The following is a 25,667-nucleotide window of genomic DNA, read 5'->3' as shown; positions in this document are numbered from 1 at the left end:
GATGCTCACAGACTAGCTGGAAAAAATAAGCATTAGGTAGACAATCTCATTATAATTTATTTTAAACAGTGAAAGGAGCTATAACAGAAAAGCATAAGTGAAGAGGAGTTGTCCATGTGAAGAGTGTGGGTAAGATCATTCTAGGTAGATAGCACAGCAGATCTGAAGGCTCTGAGAGAGGAAAAAGCCAGATAATCCAACCAAATGAACAAAAGCCAGGGGTGTGAGTGGATGGTGATCAAGAGCAGATAGTGGTAACAGATGAGGCTGGAGGGGTAGGAAAGGCCAGATGGAACTTGTAAGGCATGTTAAGGATTATTTTTATCTTTATCCAAGGAGCAAAGTGGGCTTAAATAATGAAGTGGCACAACACCATTTCTTTTTTTAAAAGACTGTACTGCCTACACTGTGGTAAAAGATGAGAGGGAAGCAAAAGTGAATGTGGTGTCATGGATAACTCATATGTGCTTTACTTTACTTTCCTTCTCAGTTAACAAGTCCCCCAAATTCCTTCAAGTTATTTCCCCTGTGACATTCTTTGCCTTGGAGTTTGAATGGGATTTATCTCCCCTTAACTCTTAGTGTAAGCCTCCAATCAACAAAATCCATCCCTTTGACTATGGTGATTGATTCAGGGAAGGACATGTGACCCATGAGTTGGGGGGGAGGGGGTTAAAGACTACTGGGAAAGAAGTTTTGTCACTCTTCTATGACAGCTACTGGGGGAAATGTTTTCCCTTCCCAAAGATCATGAACAAAGAAGCATGAGGACCTAGGATCTCCTGGCAGCCCCCTTATTTGACAGGATGATCCCGTTTCAGAAGGGAGATAACACAGTGGAAGGTAGAAAGGAGAAATGGAAAGAAACCAGGATTTGGGTGACCTTACTGACATTCTCAATCAAGGCTTGCCCAAAGCCAATCCTAACTCTGGCCTTTTTCCATTATATAAGGCAATGAAAGTCCTTCATTGTTTAGGCTGTTTTCTATTACATGCTACCCAAAGATTCTTTACGGAGTTATCTCTTAGGTGGTTGTATTCCAGGATAGAGATACCATTAGCATGGGCTAGAGTTGTAGCAGTAAACGTGGGTAAATGTGACAAATCTGAGATTTATTTAAGAGATATACTCAATAGAATTTGGTAATGAGAGGTTTGAGAGAGAAAGCGGTGTCAAGGATGATTGCTAGTTTTCTGGGTGGTGAACAGTGGTGGTATTTCCTGAATTCAGGACCACTGAAGAGGGAGCAGGCTTCGGGTTGGGCTCAGGGATAAGGGAGATAAGCAGAGTTTTGCACACATTGAATGGGAAAATCCTATGAGCTATCCAAGTGGAAACGGCATAGGCAGCTGGACATGCAAGGCACATAAAGAAGAAGTAATAAAATGATACTACATAAGTTTTTTCTACTTCCTTTTCTCACTCTCCTTCAAACAGACATAAAAGAGCAAGTCTACGTAATCTCCTGCAGTCAGCCTATTCTCAGCCTCTGAAATAATAGGAGTGACAAGAATAAAGAGAGCAAGATATTCTCTGTTTTAACAAAAGAGGCAAAGGAGAGTCTTTCCCATTTTGTAGAAAATGATAGAAATGCTAAGGAAAGTGGGAATTGGGTGTGAGTCATAACTCTTCAGTGGACAGATTAGGATCTTTACTAACCTGAGAACGTTAGTAAATTGATGATTCAGAATAGATTCAGCTAGTAACAATGTGAAGAAGTCTTTCTAGTCCATTAAAATATTTTGATGTATGTGAGGTCTGAACATGGCAAGGCAGGGGTAAAAATGTGCTCTGATGAGCCTTGCTTGTTGAAGAAATGGCCTCTGTGAACCCTAGGGAAGAAGATGCTATATACAATGGGGTGGTGGGGGGAGATTAAACACCCCAAACTGACAGCCACAGAGCCATTGGTGTCTATGGTTTCTTTTGTTTTTCTTTTTATTTGTATCTGAATCCAAGATATTTTGACGTGGGCAGTAGAAAGGAAGGTACTTGAGTTTCATTGTGATCCAGTCTTCAAAGCAGCATTTCTGGACCCTGGGCTTTCTCCCTAATAATGCAATTGATTTAAGGAATTAAACAATATTCAAGGAAACTTCTTTCTGTGGTGAGAAAATATTTGATGGGAATAAAATGTTTGGGCAATCTTAACTGTAAGAAGGAAGGCAAATTCCCTGTGAAAGAGGAAAAGATATCCATATGAAGACAACAGGCTGAAACTAAAAACAATAGGGGGCTTCCCTGGTGGCGCAGTGGTTGAGAGTCCGCCTGCCGATGCAGGGGACAGGGGTTCGTGCTCCGGTCCGGGAGGATCTCACGTGCCGCGGAGCGGCTGGGCCCGTGAGCCACGGCCGCTGAGTCTGCACATCCTGAGCCTGTGCTCCGCAAGGGAGAGGCCACAACAGTGAGAGGCCCGCGTATGGCCAAAAGCAAAACAAACAAACAAACAAACAAAAAACAATAGGGATGAGATTGCAATGGAAAAGGATATGAAAGGAGCAAAGAGCAACTGAGGAATTAAGATCAGCTTTGGAGGCAGAGCAGAATCGATACTTCAGAAAACAGAATCAATGATGCAGAAGACAAACTTGAAATTTTTCAACAAACGTAGAGGGGGAAAAAGCAGAGGTAGGAAATCGAAAATATGAGCACATGAGGAAGGCAAGCGAAAGAAACTGACTAATATAAGGAAAAGGGAATGATTTCAATGGATTTCTAGGGGTTTACAGAATCAATAAAGGCTGGAAATCCAGGTTTGGAAACAGACAGAACTAAGAGAACTTCAGAGGGTAAAGATGCAAGAAGTTTGGTCTACCTGTGGACAGAAGAAGCTCTAGGGCACAGCCAACAAGGGACCACTGCCCATTGGGTCTATGCCACTTGCTCAAGTTGCAAAGTCCCAGGAGAGAGCATCCAATTGTCCAAGCTTGGAAACATGATTGAAGAATATAGCAATATTTCCCAAATCTTTAAAGAAGTTCCACTACACTATAAGTTCCTTAAGGTTCAAGACCAAATAATATATAAAATACATACAATATGCAAGTCCCATCATGCTTGAAACATTGGGTTTTGCTTTTAAGGGAGCTACTCAATAAATGCTTGTTGAATGAATGACTAAATGAAAATCTAAACCATGTGGACACTAAATAGACTATACTTATATAGAGTATCTTTTCAGAAAAATTAATGACACAACACTAAAACTAATTCCTTCAACATTGTCTCCATTCAATTACTCACAAATCCCCATTGCTTTCATTTCTAAGAGATCCCTCAATTCTACCCCTTTCCATTCTCACTTCCATGATCTTAGTTCAGGCCCTTAGCCTCACTCACCTTAACTACAGCAATGGATCTAATAACTGATCCTCAGCTAGGCCTCCACAGAGCAACCAAAGTAATGCATTTAAATTTTGTAAAAATGATTTTATCTGTTTCTGCTTAAAATATTTCAATGACTTATATTACCTCCTTGAACACACCCCCACTTCCTGGCATGGCCACACAACATATCTCACACACACACACACACACACACAGAGGTACAACTTTTTAGCTTCCATTGGCAGCTCCTAAAAGTTCTCTCCCTTCTCATGCTCTGATCCCTTTGCTTGAACTGTACCTCCATTATTCTTAGCCTACCATCTACCTGCAAAAGACTCATGGATCCTCTACTGCTTGTAACCCTCACGGATCTGACTGCCTTGAGGGTTATGCTTTATGGGTCTGTATTCCACTGGAATTCTGTGAGCTCTTTGAGAGTGGTAACTGTGTCTAATTCACTTTTGGATTCTCTTTCATAACTATCACAGTTCCTGGCACATAGCAAGCCCTTTGTAGAAGATTAATATGTTAATTAGCTGATGCAGGCACAGAGGGTTTTTTTTATTATTATTATTTTTATTTTACAGAATTTACTACAAAACACCATAAAAACTGCCTTCACTTAAGCTCTCTCTCCCCGTATCCGGCGAGCCAACTGGATGTCTTTGGGCGTGATGGCGACTTTCTTAGCGTGGATAGCACACAGATTAGTATCTTCAAATAAAGCCACCAGGTACGCTTCACTAGCCTCCTGAAGCAAACCAATGGCGACACTCTGGAACCTCAAGTCGGTGTTGAAATCCTGGGCGATCTCCCTCACCAACCTCTGGAAAGGCAGCTTCCCGATCAGAAGCTCGGTGGATTTCTGGTAACGACGGATTTCTCGAAGCCCAACGGTCACGGGTCTGTAGCGATGAGGTTTTTTCACCCCGCCGGTAGAGGGGGCGCTTTTCCTGGCCGCTTTAGTGGCCAGCTGTTTGCGGGGCGCTTTGCCAACCGTGGACTTACAAGCAGTCTGTTTGGTTCGGGCCATTTTCTTTCACCCAATGCCTAGGTACTACGCCGCTTCTCCGACAGCCGCGCCGCTCCCGCTGCCCAATGAAGAGCCGCAGTCGCCCAAGTAATGGAAGAAGCTCCTCCGACTAACGAAGAAACCACTCTGGGTTCCAGGCGCCCCCTATACCTCCGTTTTTATACCCACGCTACACGCTGCGTCTCTGCGTCATAGTACCCTAATTTGCATACACCAACGACTTTTTCTATTGGCTGACGCTTTCGCCGACGCGCTGACAACCCCCAACACAAAAGCCACAGTTATTTTAGGACGAGTGTTTCTATGACTTTTCCCAGAGTGTGAGCAAGCTATGACACTACTAAAATCTCCCATCATTGAGGTTTCAATATCCATAGGATAGATCTTCAAATAGAAAAAACTACATCTGACACAGAATTTTCTTTTCTCAGTGCTCTGGGTTTACCTGTCATACCTACACAAAACTGATTTGGACCCAGTTGTATAAGATAGTTTTGAGTGTTCTTCTAAATACAGTGACTTCATGAAACAACTACAGACTAATGATTGAAGATAATGAATAACTCACTGGCAAATGACAAAAGAAAGAGAGAAATTGGATTTTACTTATGTCCAATGTTGAGATTCATTTCATAGGGTTTGTTAACTGGAAGTGATAGATACGCTCTTAAAGACACTCATGCATCATTATCAGACTCTCTGAGTAACAATTTCCTAAAAGGAGGAGGTGGTGCTTGGTCTCAATATAAAAGAAAACACACAAAAAAAGATGTATTGGAGATAGCTTTCGATTTGGAATGAAACTCCAGAATTCCTGCTTTGACCCTTATTGGTTGTTTGGCTTTGGTGCAAAATAAACTTTCTGAGCTTCAGAGCCATCTACTTTATCTACCACACAGGATTATTATGAGAATTAAATAAGTAACAAAGACTAATGTGTTTTGTAAACCGTAAAGAGATTATAAAATTTAAAGGGATGACCAAAAAATACCCATTGGCAGAGTAAGCAAATAGGAATTTAAGTTCAAATGTGTCAGGACGATCAACTTTTAATGCAGGCTCAAAGTTCTCGGCAGAGTGTAAGAGTTTAAAACTTGGTATGACAAAGATCGAGGAGCTTATATGAGTGTTTCTTTCCCTTTTGAGCCACTGTTTACCAGTAGCTCACCAAGTTCCATTTTGTCACATCAGCATAGGTGGTGGGGACAGTCACTGCCAGGCCTCCTTTTCTCATAGGCAGTACAGCAGAGTGGTGAGAAGCATGGTCTCTGGAATCAGATTAGCTGTGCTGGGCTCCCAGCTATTACTGTGCAAACCTTGGCAAGCTTCTTCCCCTCACCAAGTCTCAGTCTCCTCATCTATTAACATGGCAGTCATCCTCTGTATTAGTTTCCTATTGCTGCTGTAATGAATTACTACAAACTTAATGGCTTAAAACAACACAAATTTATTATATTACAATTCTGGAAGTCAGAAGTCTGAAGTGGGTCTCACCGAGCTAAAATCAAGAAGTAGGCAGGGTTAGATCCTCTGGAGATGTAGGGGAGAATCAATTTCCTTGCCTTTGCCAGCTTCTAGAAGTTCCTTGCGTTCCCTTGGCTCATGGCTCCCCTCCCCTCATCTTCAAAGCCAGTAGCATAATCTCTCTCTGACCCTGCTTCTGTCTTCACATATTTTTCTCTGACCACAGCAGGGAAAGGTTTTATCTTTTTAAGGACCTATGTGATTATGCTAGGCCTTCCCAGATAATCCAGGAGGATCTCCTCATCTCAAGGTCCTTCATCTAATCACTTCTGCAAAGTCCCTTTGACGGTGTAAGGTACCATATTCACAGGCTCCAGAGATTAGGACATGGACATCTTTGGGGGCCACTTTTCAGCCTATCACAGTCATCCTCAGAGGCTTACAGTAAAGACTAGACAAGTTAGCATATGTAAGGTATTTAGAACACTGTCTGGCATATAGAAAACACTATATTATATGTGTTAACTATTGTTGTTGTGACTATTACTGTTATTATTATTACCATTATCACAATGTTCAGTCCCGTCAAGGCAGTTAGTTAACAGAGGGAATAATAGTACCTCCCAGAGTTTTGTTAAGGATTAAATAAGTTAATACATGTAAAGCAATTTGGACAGTGCCTGACATACAGTATGCACTCAGTAAATATTAACTATTATTATTATATCTGTATCAAACACACCTTTAAAAACACATATATATTTTGGGGGACTTCACTGGTGGTTCAGTGGGTAAGGCTCCGCGCTCCCAATGCAGGGGGCCCAGGTCCCATCCCTGGTTGGGGAAAGATCCTGCATGCATGCCGCACTAAGAAGTCTGCATGCTGCAACTAAAAGATTCTGCATGCCACAACGAAGATCTCTCGGGCCAGAACTAAGACCTGGCACAGCCAAAATAAATAAACAAATAAATAATTTTTTAATACATATATATTTTTAACAAAAAGAAAAAAGTCAATTATTTGTTAACCTGGTTCTTTTACTAAGTAATGTATCATAAACATCTCCATACCTCTAAATCTTTTCCTACAACACGATTCTCAATAGTATGGATGTACCTCATTTAACATATTCGAGGGCATTTAGGAAAGTTTCAGATATGGATACTATAAAGTGTTGCAGTTGGGCATGCTTGAACATATCTCTCATTATTTCCTTACAAAGAAGTGAAGTTGTTGGGATAAAACGTATATTCACTTTTAAACCTTTTGGTACATTTTAAATCTCAGCACTTACATCACTCAGAGTTCTTTGCCATATTTAACATTTGGCTTATTATGAAAGGGGCCTAGGAGATTGTTTCTTAGCAAAGTAGAATAATTACCTCAAGTGAGGGTAATGTGCTCCTTAGCCACTCTAAACAGCAACATGATGTTGCAATGAAAGGTGACTTGCTGGTGGACAAGGGCCGGCGACCACACCAGCATCTCCAAGCCCAGGCTACTTGGCGTATCAGCACTCTTCTGATATAACTAACTCCAGATATGAAAAGCATCATCTGGCCCTGAGTATCAGGGATCCTCAACTTCAAGCTGTGTGGAATTTGGGGAAGTCAGAGCAGCTGCACTGACACGCATTTCACAGACTTTCTCTCTTAATTTATTCCATTCGTGGAGAATTCCTCTTGACAAGGTGTTACGGCCTTTGTGTCAGCCATATCACTATTTTCCTAAAATAGTGAAAGGGCTGAAATGTCTCAGAGGCAGAAAAATTACCTAAAAAAGGATTCCACGGGGAGGAACCTTGCCAGAGGGAGCTAATCACATTGAATCGCAGGTGAGAAAGCAACATGACATAGGTGTTTGACCCATTAGCTCAACAATTTATGCTTGCTGTTATTAAACGGAGAGGCACTAAAATGGATCATTAATAAATAAGTGTTTTAATATATAGAGAAGGTGAAAATTGTGGATTCACAGAATCCCAAGATTACAGAGGTCTTCAAGGTCATCTATTCTAACCCGATGGTCAGCTGTTGCTTGAATTCCATTTACAATTGTCCTGACAAGTGATCATTAGCCTCTGCTTGGACATCTCCCATAGCAGAGAACTCATCACTTCCTGCAAGCCACTCTCTCCTTAGGACACCTGTTAAAACTACAAAGTTCATCCCTATTGAGATCCTGAAATCCATCAGCCTAAATAAGCAAACAAACAAATAAATAGATGTTTTTCAAACAAATAAACAGATGTTTTTCAAGCACTGATGAGTGATATTCAGTGCTGAAAACATTATATCCAAAAAACAAACAGCCTGATTAAAAAATGGGCAGAAGACCTGATTTGACATTTTTCCAGAGATAAACAGATGGCAAACAGGTACATGAAAACATACTCAATATTGCTAATCACCAGAGAAATGCAAATCAAAACCACAATGAGATCACCTCATACCTGTCAGAATGGCTATCATTAAACTCAACGTATAACATACTTTGGAGAGGATGTGGAGAAAAGGGAACCCTCCTACACTGTTGGTTGGAATGCAAATTGGTGCAGCCACTATGGAAAACAGTATGGAGGTTCCTCAAAAAACTAAAAATAGAACTATCATATGATCCAGCAATTCCAGTGCTGGGTATATATTCGAAGAACATGAAAACACTAATTTGAAAAGATACATGCACCCCAATGTTTACAGAAGCACTGTTCACAAATAGCCAATATATGGAAGCAACCTAAGTGTCCATTAACACATAAATGGATAAAGAAGATGTGGTATATATGCACAATGGAATATTATTCGGCCATAAAAAGAATGAAATTCTGCCATTTATAACAACATGAATGGAACTTGAGGGTATTACCTTTAGTGAAATAAGTCAGACAGAGAAAAACAAATACTGTATGTTTGCACTTATACATGGAATCTAAAAAATAAAACAAATGAATGAATATAACACAACAGATATACAGAACAAACTAGTGGTTAACAGTGGGGAGAGGGAAGCAGGGAGGAGCAAGATAGGGGTAGGGAATTAAGGGTTACAAACTACTATGTATAAAATAAATAAGCTACAAGGATATACTGTACGGCACAGGGAATATAGCCAATGTTTTATTATAACTTTAAATGGCTTATAATCTATAAAAATAATGAATCACGGGCCTCCCTGGTGGCGCAAGTGGTTGAGAGTCCGCCTGCCGATGCAGGGGATACGGGTTCGTGCCCCGGTCTGGGAGGATCCCATATGCCGCGGAGCGGCTGGGCCCGTGAGCCATGGCCGCTGAGCCTGCGCGTCCGGAGCCTGTGCTCCGCAACGGGAGAGGCCACAACAGTGAGAGGCCCGTATACCGCAAAAAAAAAAAAAAAAAATAATAATGAATCACTATGTTGTACACCTGAAAGTAATATAATATTGTAAATCAACTATACTTCAATTTTTAAAATTTATCTTTACAGCTGACTCCAGAGCCTTTTGTAGGGAGGGAGCTAACTTTGTTTAGAAAAATACTTTGATAAGCCATTTTGGATGACAAAGATGAGGTCCTGAGGGAAAGATGAGGTTCCCGAGAGCTTATAACGTAAGGAAAAAGCAAAACCAAACTGTTGTGCCTTAGAAATGAATGGAATGTTGAGGTGGGGTGAGTAGTGAAAGGTTGGAAATGGAATTGAAGAAGGGAGCGACGGAGCTGAACAACACAGCCAGATGCTGGCTCCTGTGGGCAAGGCGGCCAGTTAGAAATTACCTGTGCCTGGAAGTCTTTTAAGAACAGTACTCCATCTTAAGTTCATTTCATTTCTATAATACAAAAGATAGATTGGCATAACAATTTTAGAAAGTAATTTGGCAAATATATATCCAATTTGTTTTAGCCTGATAATCCAAATTCTTGATATCTACCCTGAAAAATTAAATCAAATGTGGAAATGCCAAAAATTGGAAACAACCTATATCCTAAGACAGAGATTGCTAAATAAACTATGGTACAGCCCCTTGATGGAGTACTTTGCAACTATTATATGATTATAAGATACATATATAAGATATATATATATATATCTCTCATATGATTATAAGATACATACAAGAAAATATATGACAAATGTTTTATGAAAAAATAAGAAAAGTTATAACTCAGTCTTACCCTACTAATTAAACAAATCAAATGACGAAGAAGTTTATTGAATAGAAAACATTTTAAAAGAAATACACCAGGGGAATTCCCTGGTAGTCCAATGGTTAGGACTCCGAGCTTTTACTGCTGAGGGCTTGGGTTCAATCCCTGGTTGGGGAGCTAAGATCCTGCAGGCCATGCAGGAGAGACAAAAAAAAAGAAAAAGAAAAAGAAATATACCAAAAATCTTAACAATTGTCATCTCTAAATGTAATTTTCTCCCTCCATTTTTCTAAGTTTTTGAAATTTTGCATAGCAAACATGTTTAACACTTAGATTGGGAAAATCTTTAAATAATCTATATTTTAAAATCAATTTTAAACCTCATTTAAAATTTCTTTATTGCTGTGGTCCTTCAGCAGCTAGATGAGGGAAACAGCTTCACAGTTACAGAAAAGTGGCCACCTGTCCTTTCTTCTAGACCCAATTCTGACCTTGGTCAATTCAGGTCACCTTTCTGAGTGCCATCTGTGGGACAGGAATAAAGACACCTCCCTGACTCTTTAACAGGATTGTTGGGGGATACAATGCACTGAAGAACATGAAAGCCCTCTGAATTCTACCTCCATATAAAACCATAAAGAACTGTTACTGTTAGATTAGAATCTAGGGGTAGTCAATTCATTCTTCCACTTCCAATCCATTCTTCATTTGAAAATGGTCACTTAATACAATCCAAGAAAATATATTGTATATAGGTCACATTTCTATATAGCACATATTGGGATAAAATTCAGTATATTACTTTGGAAACGAAATACACAAAAGATCCTGAAACCAGTGGTAGTATAATTCTCTTTAACAGTGCGTATTCATGCATGGTATGTGTGTGTATTTGAGTGTGAGTGTGTGTACATGTGCAATGAGTGTGGTGTGAGTTGTGTGTGTGAGTGTGGTATGACTGTTGTGTCCACATGTATGATGTGTGTAAGTATGTGTTTGGTTGAGTATGTGTACATTCAGGAGACCTTGGGAGCCAGAGAAGAATTTAGAATTGCTATTGCCTTATAAAGAGTTCTATTTTGTTTTGTTTTGTTTTGTTTTACCTGACTACCCATGATGAGTCTGAATATTAAACAAACTTTCGGGACCAAAAATTACAGATCCAAGTTCTGGGAATGTGAGCCTATCACATAGTGAAGGAGACTGTTCAGTGGTCTGAATGGACCCGATTGTAATATCTTAATCTTTGAGCAGAATTCAAAGTAAGTCCATCTTGGGTTCCTTCCAAAAGTCGGGCGATGAGTCACACACAAAGACCCAAGGCAGTTTCCTCTCCCCCCGCCAACCAAAACCAATACATATAGTGGAAAGAACACAAGACTTTAGTCAGAAGCTTGAAGTTATATTCCTACTTTCATTAACTATAAGGCCATCTCTGACCACCAGCTCAGCATGGTGTCACTTCACCCCACGCCACCCTGTTACATCCCCAAATTCTCAGGGCCCACCTGGATATCCTCTCCCATTGCCAATCCCTCCCAATTCATCACCAGTTCTTTTTTTTTTTTTTTTTTTTGTGGTATGCAGGCCTCTCACTGTTGTGGCCTCTCCCGTTGTGGAGCACAGGCTCCAGACGCACAGGCTCACCAGCCATGGTTCACGGGCCCAGCTGCTCCGCAGCATGTGGGATCTTCCCGGACCAGGGCATGAACCCGTGTCCCCTGCATCGGCAGGCGGACTCTCACTGCGCCACCAGGGAAGCCCATCATCACCAGTTCTTATGACTGGATCCCTCTGCCTCTCAATTCTTACAGCTGTACCCTTTCCCACGCTGGCCTGTACCATTCAAATGAGATAAAGTTCCCAGCCTGGCCCATCTACCTGTGATTATCTGGGCCATGTCAGAGGCTGGACATTAGGGAGCCAGGAGAACATTTTCAAGTTATTTAGCCTCTCCTGACCCAAGTTCCAAGGCTAGTGGACTAAATTATCTCTAGTGCCTTTTCTTGATCTAACATTCCATGATTCTGTCACATGATGATAACAACAACAAATATAATGATAATTACACCTGAAATTTGTATAGTGGGCCAGTTCTCAATGCCTCTTTACTCACATTATCTCCCTGACCCACACGACATGTAAATAAACCAAGTATTATCATCTTCATTCTACAGATCCATTTTGGAGGTTACATGATTTGTTTTTCCAGGATAGCGGGACTCAGACCCATATCTTCTGACTTTGACTTCTAAGTTCTTCCCTCCACAGAATAAGGTATAGCAAAACTCTTTTGCTGTTTATTCAGAGGAAACAAGGCATTTGTGCAATTACAGTAGTTCCAAAATTCAAATATAATTAATGCAACTTTTTCAGACTAGATTCAGATCTTTTGGGGTATAACAAAACACTTCAATTCTTGTGAAGCAAGCCATGTCTCCTGCCCAGGAGAGAAGTTGGTAGGATTTCAAGGAGACTAGAATTTAGCACATATACTCTGATAGCTTATCCAAATACAGAGCATCATGGGCCTCATCCTTTCTACAGTTGCACAAGTCCTTGACATTCTCTTCAATTATGTGTTAGTGTTCCATCATTGCTATATAAGAAATTATCACAAACTTAGTGGCTTAAAGCTACACAAACTTATTCTCTCACAGTTCTATAGGTCAGAAGTCTGACATGGGTCTCACTGGACTGAAGTTAGGTGTTGGGAGGGCTGGTTCCTTCTAGAGTCTCTAGGGGAGAATCTGTTTCCTTGCCTTTTCTAGCTTCTAGAGGCTGCTTGCATTCCTTGGCTTGTGGCCCCCTTTATTCATCTTCAAATCCAGCAATGTAGCATGTTGCTGACCCTGCTTATGCTGTCACGTCTTTTTCTCTGACCACAAAAGGAAAAGTTTCCTTTTAAGGGTTCAGGTGATTAGATTAGACCCACCCAGATGGCCCAGGATAACCTCCTCATCTTAAGGTCCTTAATCATATTTGCAAAGTCCTTTTTGCCATGAAAGGTAACATATTCACAGGTTCCAAGGATGAGGATATCTTTGTAGGGTCATTATTCAGCCTACCACAATGATTATTTTTCATTGGTTTTATTAAAAATAATAGCTAAAATATATTGATGCTCCTTCTATATGTCAAATACCAATGTAGGAGCTTTATATACATTACAACAAATTTGTATAAAAATACCACAAGGTTGGTACCACTATCACAATTTTATAGACAGTGAAATTGAGACTCCTGGGCTAAATAACCCTACAAGGTCACCTAGCTAGTCAGAAGCAGAGCAGACCTCTAAACCACTGTAAAACAACTGGGTGCAGCAGAAATAGCCACTTTTCAATGAAATCACTAACTCCCAGGCATAAAGGTATCATGTAGCTAAGCCCAGCTGGAAGCCTACAAATATCTCTGCATGGGGGACACCCTCCCTATCCAAAGACCCCAGTTTGCAGCCTGAGATTCCTTTGCTGCAGCATGTTCCATCCACAGCAAAAGGGAAATCTAGAGATTAAGATGGCAAAAGCTTCCTAAGACAAAAATTCTTCTAAAACCTCTGTAGACTCTTGAGATTTCTGGTAACACATGGCAAACGTGACAGGTTTCCTGAGCGTCTGCTAGTACTTGGCATCGTCACACTCCAGAGTCAATTTCAAAATTGTCATTTTTGGCCCACTAAGGCTTTAAATAGCACCTCCTAACAGCCAGAACAGCTTTTGCAGCTTTCACTTTCTATTAAGAGCATGTCAGGGCTCACAAGCTATAGAAAATAAATGTCACAAACTAAATGCTTTAATACATTTGGTTTGTTTAAATTGCTTTGAAGACATTGAGAATGAAGACACATGGCTCAAAATGAAGTCTTTCAGAAATAATGATGTCATACCTCAAAGCACCCAAAGTATCTACTGCTACCCAAAACAAGATGCTGGGATGGCAATGCACATGTCACATTAATGTCAGGGCCAAAATGGGAGAGAATAAAATAAAATTTCAAAACACTAATGTTTATTGAGCACCTTCTGTTTGCCAGGAGTTTTAGAGAACTAATCTCATTTAATCCATAAAATAGTTTTAAGTGAAGACACAGAGCCTTAGAGAGGTTTAGTCAAGGTCCAAGGTCACCCTGCTCAACAGCAGTGAGACAGGGGCTATCTGGCCAAGAAAAGAATCCACTTCACTATATACCCAACCGAAGAGACCAGGCTCGAGGGTATAAGGCGAGAGTCAGCCCTGGCTCCTTGGAAGGCAGCTTGACTAGGAAAATAATATTTATGTGCTTATAGGCTGTGTGGGAGACCAGAAGCATTAAAGCTGCAGATAAAGACAGGCAAGTGCAACTGATCTAGTTCCAGCCGTACAATCTCAACTCACCTAACAGAAACGGTGATAGTAACACCTCGTGATTACGTGGCACCCTTCTCAGGGAAGCTCGGAGCTCTTTACTGTCACATTCACATTCTTCTTCCCATCAGCTCTAGAATGGAGGAGACAGCACAATCACCTTTCTTTTACAGAGGGAGAAGTTAATGCATTTGCCTAAGGTCATTCAGGGACACAGAGGCTTGGAGAGACCAGACTGCTTACCCACTACTGGATCTGCAAAAACAAATTCAACACCCTGGGCTCAAAGACCCATGGGTGAAACATCCATTTAGTCAGCCTAGCCACACTCTGTAAAATCGCTGTCAAAATGGCCCATTCTACTTAAAACATGTGACAGGAAGGGCCTCTGTATCCTTCATCCCTCCAGATATTCACTTCTGGTGGAGAGGGGATCTTTTTTTGGCTAAACAGCAGATTTGCATTACTGAAAAAGAATAAGTCTTGACCAGAGAAGGGCTTGTTTGTCAAAATTATGGTCTACCCCAAAGAACCTCAAATTCCTGAGCCAGGAAGAGGGTCAATCTTTTCCCAGGATGGAATTTAGAATTAGAGTTTCTGACCTTGACTACAAGGAGCACCAGCTGAAGAAAGTATGACCCCAGGGGAGGACTTGGAGAAAGAAAAGGAAAAGGGAGAAAGACCCTGCTGAGAAGGGACCCTCGAGTGCAGCATCCACTGCATGGACCATCCCCCAAGTGAACCACACAGATGGTAAAGTGCCGTTTAGCACAAGCTCTGTACACCCTTGGTGTTTGCAATTGGCTGCTGGTGTGAGAGTGGTTTTTTTGAGGACTGTGCTTATATGTTCTTCCAGATATCTCAGGGCTTAATAGCAAATATACACGAGATTCAGAATGTGTCTCCCAAAGCACAATTAAAGCAAAAAGAAGTCTATTGGTCTTAAGCAAAAGTATGCATCTTATTCCAATTACCAGAGTTAACCAAATGTTCTACTGCACCTACACAAAAGCCTTCACAATTAAAGATACTCCTCAAGGCACAAGGCTTAGCGTACAAGATTTATAACGCCAACATCCTCAGCTTCAACCTTGAGCCAACCATTGAGACACTCGCAACTCCTAGGGAAGTAGTTGAGTGACACTGTCCCCTCCCTGAGGCAGATACTTTACTATTATGAAATTTTGAAAGCTAATACCAGATTTTTAGAAATGCTACAGTCTCAAATGTGAATTGAATGAAAATACTGTGTAATTTTGTTTTGCATATTGCTCTGAGATTTGAAGCACAAGATCTGGGCTTTTGGATTAATAAAATGTGTTTTGCCTACCCCTCACTTTCCCAGTGTCTGATGAATAAAATCCAAAGGAAGATAGAAAAGAAAGGAAAAAGAGAAGCAATCTAAATTAGAGGAAATCAGGAGAGAAGATTCAAGAAAATTCTACTACAAAGACAATAGACAAAGACAAAATAAAGGAAGGATAAGAACATAATCTAGCTGAGAAGAAAGTGACCAGAACCCAAGGAAAAAGTTATAAACAGCCTCCCCACCCCAGCTCAGAACTGCAGGGGTTGGAAGCAAGAATTGGCCAGGGAGTAGTAACTGTGAGGCAAATTCACAGTCTCCTAGGCAATCTCAACTGTAACTATAAATACAGTTATCATTAATAAAACATTAGAAAATCAAATCTGTCAGGATATTAAAAGAATAATACACCATGACAAAGTAGGATTTATTCTAGGAATGAATGCAATTATGGCCAATATTAGGAAATCTATAATTCATCATATTAATAGGTCAAAGGAGAAAAGCCATCTGAGTACCTCAATCGATGTTTCTTATAAAGCAAGTGATAAACTTTTAAATCTATGACCTAGAAATAGAAGGGTATTCTTTCATGTGATATGGAATATCTGTAGTCAGATTAATTGGCAATGTAATACTTAAAAGAAAAACACTATGCACATTTGTACTAATATAAAAAGGGAGACAAAAATGCTCACCATTGCAACTAGTATTTGAAAATCCTTCTGGTAGTCCTAAGCAGTTGAATAAGACCACTAGAATTAAAAAGAAGTAAAATATTAGGAAAGAGAAGGAAATATTATCCTTACTTAACATAACAATATATCTACCTGAAAAAAAATCCAAGACAATCAATTGAAATAAATATTGGAATTAAAAGGAGAGTTCAGTAATACAGCTATTTTAAAAACAAATATATATATATATTATATATATATTAAATGATAAATTTTGTATATGCCAGTTATATCCATTTTCTCCCCAGCTAGAACCCAATCATGTTGAGAAAACCTAAAGGAAAACACGGGTAAAAGAAAACTAGACACATAAACATTTCAGGAAACATAAATATACCAAAAGAGCACCAGTTATCTATCTTATGACTCCCCACTACAATGGCAGGGTTCAGAAAAAGTGAGAAACATTTCAAGGATCAATACAAATGGTCACATACAAGTAAGAACGAGCAGCATCTCCTTCCCCTTTGTCAGAGTATTCTAAATTTTCATAACAGATTGAGTCTTTACCATAGTGACCCACATCCATGCGTCAACCTGCTTTATAAGAGCACGCTTCTATCTAAACATCAAAGTCATAGACACCGTGCCTACATCATGCTCCAGACCCCTAGCCACAAGCAGGTAACCTCAGTACCAGACCTTCACAGGTTCCTACGTTAGGCTCCTCTAATCTATATAGCAATGGTTGTCTTCCTCTCTTCCCAAAACTCTGGGTTTATTCCTTCATTTACTTTTCAAACCCTGGTCTCTCATCAATTCAATCCATTAACAAGGAAACCTTTGTCTTATTATTTTTACTTGGGCACTGAAATACTCCTACCCACTCAGGGTCTGCTCTATGCATTTATTCATTCATACATTCATCCAACAAATGTCTAGGAGTCCCAACTATGAGCTAAGCACTGCTGCTGGTGACATAATAATGAATAAGCTGGATACAGTAGGGGCCCTCTCAGAGGTTATAACCTAGTGGAACATTCAAACAAGTTGAGAAGCAATCACAATACAGTTAATAAATGTGTTCTAGGGGAAGTACACAGTTCTAACAGAATAGAAAGTAGGGACATCTAACCCAGAGTGAGGAGCAGGGTGCAGAGAGACCTGAAGGATGAGTAAGAGTTGAAAGGTAAAGTATAGGGTGGGATGGGGAGAGGAAACAGCATGGCTCGTTTTATTTGTTTCTGGCATAAAAGACAGCCACACCTTCGACTAACATTCTCAGACCCAATAGGTGAGATTCTAAGAGTTGTAACCATTTTAGCTGGTACAGATACTATATTACACAAGGTGTTTTATAGCTCCTTGGAGATCTCTGACAGCACTCTAAATAATCCTTGGAACTAACAGAAGCTTCAAGTAAATATGATGAATTCTGGGCAGAGTGTTTTTAAGAGCCTCTTTATCCTCTGGGACTGAAACTCCTTTCAAGGACTGTTCAAGCAATTCTACTTGTTAGATGACAACCCCCATGGTTACCAAGGATGACGACTCTTTTGGTCTTCAGTAAATGTTTGAACTCTGCTGAGTCTGACAGCAAAATCCCAAGGACAAAGATGAATTTTATGATGTAGGCTTTTCCCATCAAGGATCGTGATTAACTAAGTTTTTTTTAGCCTCAAATCAGGTTCTGCTACCATGGTCAGCATTTGAAGTATGTAGCATAGAAAAGAATGGCTTTATAGATTTGGAAAATCTTACTATCTTTTGCCCAGTACAGTCTGAATGTTACAAAGCAAAAATTTCTGCTAACCTCCTAAGAACCAGCACTGCTTATACAACTCTAGCTGTTACTCAGCTACTACAAACACCACTTTATTAAGATGTTGCTACTGGCCCCTTCAAACGTTGTTTAAATTTTAAATAGGAAAGACATGTTTATCACTGTAAAGTAGTTACTATGACACCTTCCTAATCTTAAATATTTACATGTATTCTGTTAGATCCTGAAAGGGAAGAAACTCCAACATACACTCATATAAATTATAGTAAAATTGGTTTGAAAACTAATTTTTTATTAAACAATATATTTGTTGCTTAAAGTGTAACCTAATTATTGATCTCTAGAAATAAGCAACTTTTTTCTTTTTTATATACAGCAAGTTCTTATTAGTCATCAATTTTATACACATCAGTGTATACATGTCAATCTCAATCACCCAATTCAGCACACCACCACCAACAACACCCGTGGCTTTCCCCCCTTAGTGTCCATACATTTGTTCTCTACAACTGTGTCTCAACTTCTGCCCTGCAAACCGGTTCGCCTGTACCATTTTTCTAGGTTCCACATATATTCATTAATATACGATATTTGTTTTTCTCTTTCTGACTTACTTCACTCTGTATGACAGTCTCTAGATCCATCCACGTCTCAACAAATGACCCAATTTCGTTCCTTTTTATGGCTGAGTAATATTCCATTGTGTATATGTACCGCATCTTCTTTATCTATTTGTCTGTCGATAGGCATTTAGGTTGCTTCCATGACCTGGTTATTGTAAATAGTGCTGCAATGAACATTGGGATGCATGTGTCTTTCTGAATTATGGTTTTCTTTGGGTGTATGCCCAGTAGTGGGATTGCTGGATCATAAGGTAATTCTATTTTTAGTTTTTTAGGGAACCTCCATACTGTTCTCCATAGTGGCTGTATCAATTTACATTCCCACCGACAGTGCAAGAGGGTTCCCTTTTCTCCACACCCTCTCCAACATTTGTCGTTTGTAGATTTTCTGATGTTGCCCATTCTAACTGGTGTGAGGTGATACCTCATTGTACTTTTGATTTGCATTTCTCTAATAATTAGTGATGCTGACCAGCTTTTCATGTGATTCTTGGCCATCTGTATGTCTTCTTTGGAGAAATGTCTATATAGGTTTTCTGCCCATTTTTGAATTGGGTTGTTTTTTTAATATTGAGCTGCATGAGCTGTTTATATATTTTATAGATTAATCCTTTGTCCGTTGATTAGTTTGGAAATATTTTCTCCCATTCTGAGGGTTGTCTTTTCATCTTGTTTATGCTTTCCTTTGCTGTGCAAAAGATTTGAAGTTTCATTAGGTCCCATTTGTTTATTTTTGTTTTTATTTCCATTACTCTAGGAGGTGAATCAAAAAAGATCTTGCTGTGATTTATGTCAAAGACTGTTCTTCCTATGTTTTCCTCTAAGAGTTTTATACTGTCCGGTCTTACATTTAGGTCTCTAATCCATTCAGAGTTTATTTTTGTGTATGGTGTTAGGGAATGTTCTAATTTCATTCTTTTACATATAGCTGTCCAGTTTTCCCAGCACCACTTTTTAAAGAGACTGTCTTTACACAGTTGTATATCCTTGCCTCCTTTATCATCGATTAGTTGACCATAGGTGCATGGGTTTACCTCTGGGCTTTCTATCTTGTTCCACTGATCTATATTTCTGTTTTTGTGCCAGTACCATATTATCTTGATTTCTGTAGCTTTGTAGTATAGTCTGAAGTCAGGGAGTCTAATTCCTCCAGCTCCGTTTTTTTCCCTTAAGACTGCTTTGGCTATTCAGGGTCTTTTGGGTCTCCATACAAATTTTAAGATTTTTTTTCTACTTCTGTAAAAAATGCCATTGGTAATTTGATAGGGGTTGCATTGAATCCGTAGATTGCTTTGGATAGTATAGTCATTTTCACAATATTGATTCTTCCAATCCAAGAACATGGTATATCTCTCAATCTGTTGGTATCATCTTTAATTTTTTTCATCAGTGTCTGATAGTTTTCTGCATACAGGTCTTTTGTCTCCATAGGTAGGTTTATTCCTAGGTATTTTATTCTTTTTGTTGCAATGGTAAGCGGGAGTAATTCCTTAATTTCTCTTTCAGATTTTTCATCTTTAGTTTAAAGGAATGCAAGAGATTTCTGTGCATTAATTTTGTATCTTGCAACTTTACCAAATTCATTGATTAGCTCTAGTAGTTTTCTGGTGGCATCTTTAGGATTCTCTATGTATAGTATCATGTCATCTGCAAACAGTGACAGCTCTATTTCTTCATTTCCAATTTGTATTCCTTTTATTTCTTTTCTTCTCTGATTGCTGTGGCTAGGACTTCCAAACCTATGTTGAATAATACTGGTGAGAGTGGACATCCTTCTCTTGTTCCTGACCTTAGAGGAAACGCTTTCAGTTTTTCACTTTTGAGAATGATGAGTGCTGTGGGTTTGTCATATATGGTCTTTATTATGTTGAGGTAGATTCCCCCTATTCCCACTTTCTGGAGTTTTTAGCATAAATGGCTGTTGAATTGTGGCAAAAGCTTTTTCTGCATCTATTGAGATGATCATATGGTTTTTATTCCTCAATTTGTTAATATAGTGTATCACATTGATTGATTTGAGCATACTGAAGAATCCTTGCATCCCTGGGATAAATCCCACTTGATCGTGGTACATGATCCTTTTAATGTGTTGTTGGATTCTGTTTGCTATTATTTTGTTGAGGATTTGTGCATCTATATTCACCAGTGATATCGGTCTGTAGTTTTCTTTTTTTGTAGTATCTTTTTCTGGTTTTGGTATCAGGGTGATGGTGGCCTCACAGAATGAGTTTGGGAGTGTTCCTTCCTCTGCAATTTTTTGGAAGAGTTTGAGAAGGATGGGTGTTAGCTCTTCTCTAAATGTTTGATAGAATTCACCTGTGAAGCCATCTGGACCAGGACTTTTGTTTGTTGGAAGATTTTTAATCACAGTTTCAATTTCATTACTTGTGATTGGTCTGTTCATATTTTCTATTTCTTCCTGGTTCAGTCTTGGCAGGTTGTGCATTTCTAAGAATTTATCCATTTCTTCCAGGTTGTCCATTTTATTAGCATAGAGTTGCTGTAGTGGTCTCTTAGGATGCTTTGTATTTCTGTGGTGTCTCTTGTAACTTTGCCTTTTTCACTTCTAATTTTATTGATCTGAGTCCTCTCCCTCTTTTTCTTGATGAGTCTGGCTAATGGTTTATCAATTTTGTTTATCTTCTCAAAGAACCAGCTTTTAGTTTCATTGATCTTTGCTATTGTTTGCTTGTTTCTATTTCATTCATTTCTGCTCTGATCTTTATGATTTCTTTCCTTCTACTAACTTTGGGTTTTGTTCGTTCTTCTTTCTCTAGTTCCTTTAGGTGTAAGGTTCGATTGTTTATTTGAGATGTTTCTTGTTTCTTGAGGTAGGCTTGTATTGCTATAAACTTCCCTCTTAGAACTGCTTTTGCTGCATCCCATAGGTTTGGGATCATCGTGTTTTCATTGTCATTTGTGTGTAGGTATTTTTTGATTTCCTCTTTGATTTCTTTAGTGACCTCTTGGTTATTTCATAACGTATTGTTTAGCCTCCATGTGTTTGTGTTTTTTACGTTTTCTTCCCTGTAATTCATTTCTAATCTCATAGAGTTGTGGTCAGAAAAGATGCTTGACATGATTTCAATTTTCTTAAATTTACTGAGGCTTGATTTGTGACCCAAGATGTGATCTATCCTGGAGAATGTTCTGTGTGCACTTGAGAAGAAAGTGTAATCTGCTGTTTTTGGATGGCATATCCTATAAATATCAACTAAAACTATCTGGTCTACTGTGTCATTTAAAGCTTGTTTCCTTATTTATTTTCATTTTGGATGATCTGTCCATTGGTGTAACTGAGGTGTTAAAGCCCCCCATTATTATTGTGTTACTGTCGATTTCCTCTTTTATAGCTCTTAGCAGTTACCTTATGTATTGAGGTGTTCCTATGTTGGGTGCATATATATTTATAATTGTTATATCTTCTTCTTGGAATGATCCCTTGATCATTATGTGGTGTCCTTCCTTGTCTCTTGTAACATTCTTTATTTTAAAGTCTATTTTATCTAATATGAGTATTTGTATTCCAGCCTCTTTTGATTTCCATTTGCATGGAATATCTTTTTCCATCTCCTCAATTTCAGTCTGTATGTGTCCCTAGGTCTGAAGTGGGTCTCTTGTAGACAGCATATATATGGGCCTTGTTTTTGTATCCATTCAGCCAGTCTGTGTCTTTTGGTTGGAGCATTTAATCCGTTCACATTTAAGGTAATTATCGATATGTATGTTCCTATGACCATTTTCTTAATTGTTTTGGGTATGTTCTGTAGGTCCTTTTCTTCTCTTGTGTTTCCCACTTAGAGAAGTTCCTTTAGCATTTGTTGTAGAGCTGGTTTGGTGGTGCTGAATTCTCTTAGCTTTTGCTTGTCTGTAAAGCTTTTGATTTCTCCATCGAATCTGAATGAGATCCTTTTCGGGTAGAGTAATCATGGGTGTAGGTACTTCCCTTTCATCACTTTAAGTATATCATGCCACAACCTTCTGGCTTTTAGAGTTTCTGCTGAGAAATCAGCTGTTATCTTTATGGGAGTTCCCTTGTATGTTATTTGCTTTTTTCCCTTGCTGCTTTCAATAAGTTTTCTTTGTCTTTAATTTTTGCCAATTTGATTACTATGTGTCTCTGTGTGTTTCTCCTTGGGTTTATCTTGATAGGACTCTGTGCTTCCTGGACTTGGGTGGCTATTTCCTTTCCCATGTTAGGGAAGTTTTCAACTATAATCTCTTCAAATATTTTCTCGGGTCCTTTCTCTCTCTCTTCTCCTTCTGGGACCCCTATAATGCTGATGTTGTTGCGTTTAATGTCCCAGAGGTCTCTTAGGCTGTCTTCATTTCCTTTTCATTCTTTTTTCTTTATTCTGTTCTGCAGCAGTGACTTCCACGATTCTGTCTTCCAGGTCACTTATTCCTTCTTCTCCCTCAGTTATTCTGCTATTAATTCTTTCTAGTGTAGTTTTCATTTAAGTTATTGTATTGTTCATCTGTGTTTGTTTGTTCTTTAATTCTTCTAGATCTTTGTTAAACATTTCTTGCATCTTCTTGATCTTTACCTCCATTCTTTTTCTGAGGTCCTGGATCATCTTCACTATCATTATTCTGAATTTTTTTCTGAAAGGTTGCCTATCTCCACTTGATTTAGTTGTTTTTCTGGGGTTTTATCTTGTTCCTTCATCTGGTACATAGCCCTTTGCCTTTTCATCTTGTCTATCTTTCTGTGAATGTGGTTTTTGTCAGGCTGCAGGATTGCATTTCTTCTTGCTTCTGCTGTCTGCCCTCTCTTAATTTTATTTTGTGTCTGCTGGTTGCTGTTGGCTCTGGGTTGATCCCCATTTCTTCAACAAGCTAGCCAGTCTTCTTCATATGGTGGAAGAAGAACTCCCAATAGCACGAGAGGATTTTCAAGAGTCAACGTAGGAGAGGACTCCACAAAAGACTGGAACAGACACCTCTGGAGCCTCTAACTGGTAGGAACACACACAAATGATAATGCTGGTGAACTGCTGGAGGCCAGATGTGGACTAACTTTAGTGTTAAACACCCCTAGGGCCTAATCTTAGAAGAGCCACCACGTTTTCACGGGTTTTACGTCTAGGAATTCCAAGAGGTTCTCCAAAATAAGCAACTTTTGTAAATTCCATGACAAAGGAAACATCATTACTTTCTTCCTAAAACCAGGAATAAAATGAGGATGTCTGCTCTCACCCCCATCTATTAATATTGTACTAGAGGTTCTAACTAAAGTAAAACTGTCCTCATCCAAAGATAACATGATTGTCTAAGTAGGAAATCATAATGCATTGAAAGAAAGGAGAGATGGAAAGAAGGAGAGATGGAAAGAAGGAGGAATGGAAAGGAGGAGGGACGCAGGGAGGCAAGGAAAGGAGGAGGGAGGGAGAGAGGAAGAGGGAGGGAGAGAGGAAGAGGGAGGGAGGGAGGGAAGAAGTGGGAGGTACTACTAAGTGAATTTATCAAGATCAATACAAAAACCAACTGTATTTGTATGTATATGAAATGATAAATCTGATCAAAGATAGGTAATGAATACCTGGATACTGAAAACTACAAAACATTGTTACCAGAAACGTAAAAAGACATAAGTGAATAGACAGATATGCTGTGTCTATGGATCAGAAGAATCAACATTGTTAAAATGTTAATTCTATCCAAATTGATCCATAGATTTAAGGCAATCCAAATCAAAATTCCAGGACTCTTTTGTAATACCAATACTTGACAAGCCAAACCATGTAATTTATATGGAAATGCATATGGCCTAGAATAGCCAAAACAACTTTTTAAAAAGAACAAAGAAGACTAACACTACCTGACTGCGAGACTTATTATAAAGCTACAGTGATCGAGACAATGTGGTGTGGGCATGAAGAGAAACATATAGGTAAAAAAGAACACAGTCCAGTAATAAATGCACACATATATGGTTAGTAGATTTTTGACAAAGATGCAAATGCAATCCTGAAAAGAATATATGAAAAAAAGGACCTTCCTTCAATCCGTAACTAAACCACATACAAATATTAACTCAAAACAGACATAAATGTAAAACCTAATATTGTAAAATTTGTACAACAAAAGCTTTAGGTTAAGTAAAAATAATTTTGATACAGTGCCAAAAGCATGACCCATACAAGAAAAAACTGATAAATTGAACTTCATCAAAGTTAAGGCTTTGGCTCTTCAAAAGACACTGTGAAGAGAATGAAAAGACAAGCCACAGACTGGGAGAAAATAATTATAAGTCACATATCTAATAAAGGACTTGTTTCTAGAGTATATAAAGAACTCAAAACTTAATAATAGGAAAACAATAACAATAAATCATCAAAAGATTTGAGCAGACGCACCTTCATGAAAAGATGTTCAACGTCATTAGTCATTTGGGAAATGCACATTAAAACCACAATGAAATAAGTACTACATACCTTTCTGAATGACTAAAATTTTAAAAACTGAACATATTTCGTTTTGGAAAAGATGTGGAGGATTTAGAACTCTGAAACACTGCTGGTAGGAATGTAAATGGTACAACCACTTTGGAAAATATTTTGGCAATTTCTTAAAAAGTTAAACATGCACGTACTACATGATCCAGACATTTCTTTCCTAGATATTTAGCCAAGAAAGTAAAAGTATATGTCCACACAAAGACTTCTGCATAAATGTTGACAGCAACTTTATTTGTAATACCCAGACTGCAATTAATCCAAATGTCCATCAACAGGTAAATGGATAAATAGTGGTAAATCGATACAATGGAATGCTATTCAGTAATTAAAAGGAATGAACAATTGATATAGGCCACAACATGGATGAATCCCAAAATATTCATGTTGGTTGAAATAAGCCAGACCAAAAAGAGGGTTCATGTATGATTTCACTTATATAAAATTCTAGAAAATTCAAACCAATCTATAGTGACAGAAATCAATGATCGCCTTTAAAAGATGAGATAGGAGAAAAGAATAATAGA

The 25,667-nt window shown here is 38.9% G+C and overlaps 1 protein-coding gene across 1 annotated transcript; it reads right to left on the bottom strand.

Moving 5' to 3' along the window:
* Positions 1–3,911: 3,911 nt before the first annotated feature.
* Positions 3,912–4,439, bottom strand: LOC132491724 (histone H3.3A-like). The gene has a single exon (XM_060100570.1). It carries the CDS (start codon positions 4,359–4,361, stop codon positions 3,951–3,953), a length of 411 nt encoding a protein of 136 aa, XP_059956553.1. The 5' UTR covers positions 4,362–4,439; the 3' UTR covers positions 3,912–3,950.
* Positions 4,440–25,667: the final 21,228 nt, after the last annotated feature.

This window comes from Mesoplodon densirostris, chromosome 6 (genome assembly GCF_025265405.1).
Source record: "Mesoplodon densirostris isolate mMesDen1 chromosome 6, mMesDen1 primary haplotype, whole genome shotgun sequence".
NCBI lineage: Eukaryota > Metazoa > Chordata > Mammalia > Artiodactyla > Ziphiidae > Mesoplodon > Mesoplodon densirostris.
The sequence above is the reverse complement of the archived record's forward strand: the minus strand, read 5'-3'. Positions and strand labels throughout refer to the sequence as shown.

Bases quoted from the DNA above. Each gene is read 5' to 3' on its own strand.
- LOC132491724 (XM_060100570.1), bottom strand. From the start codon at position 4,361: ATGGCCCGAACCAAACAGACTGCTTGTAAGTCCACGGTTGGCAAAGCG.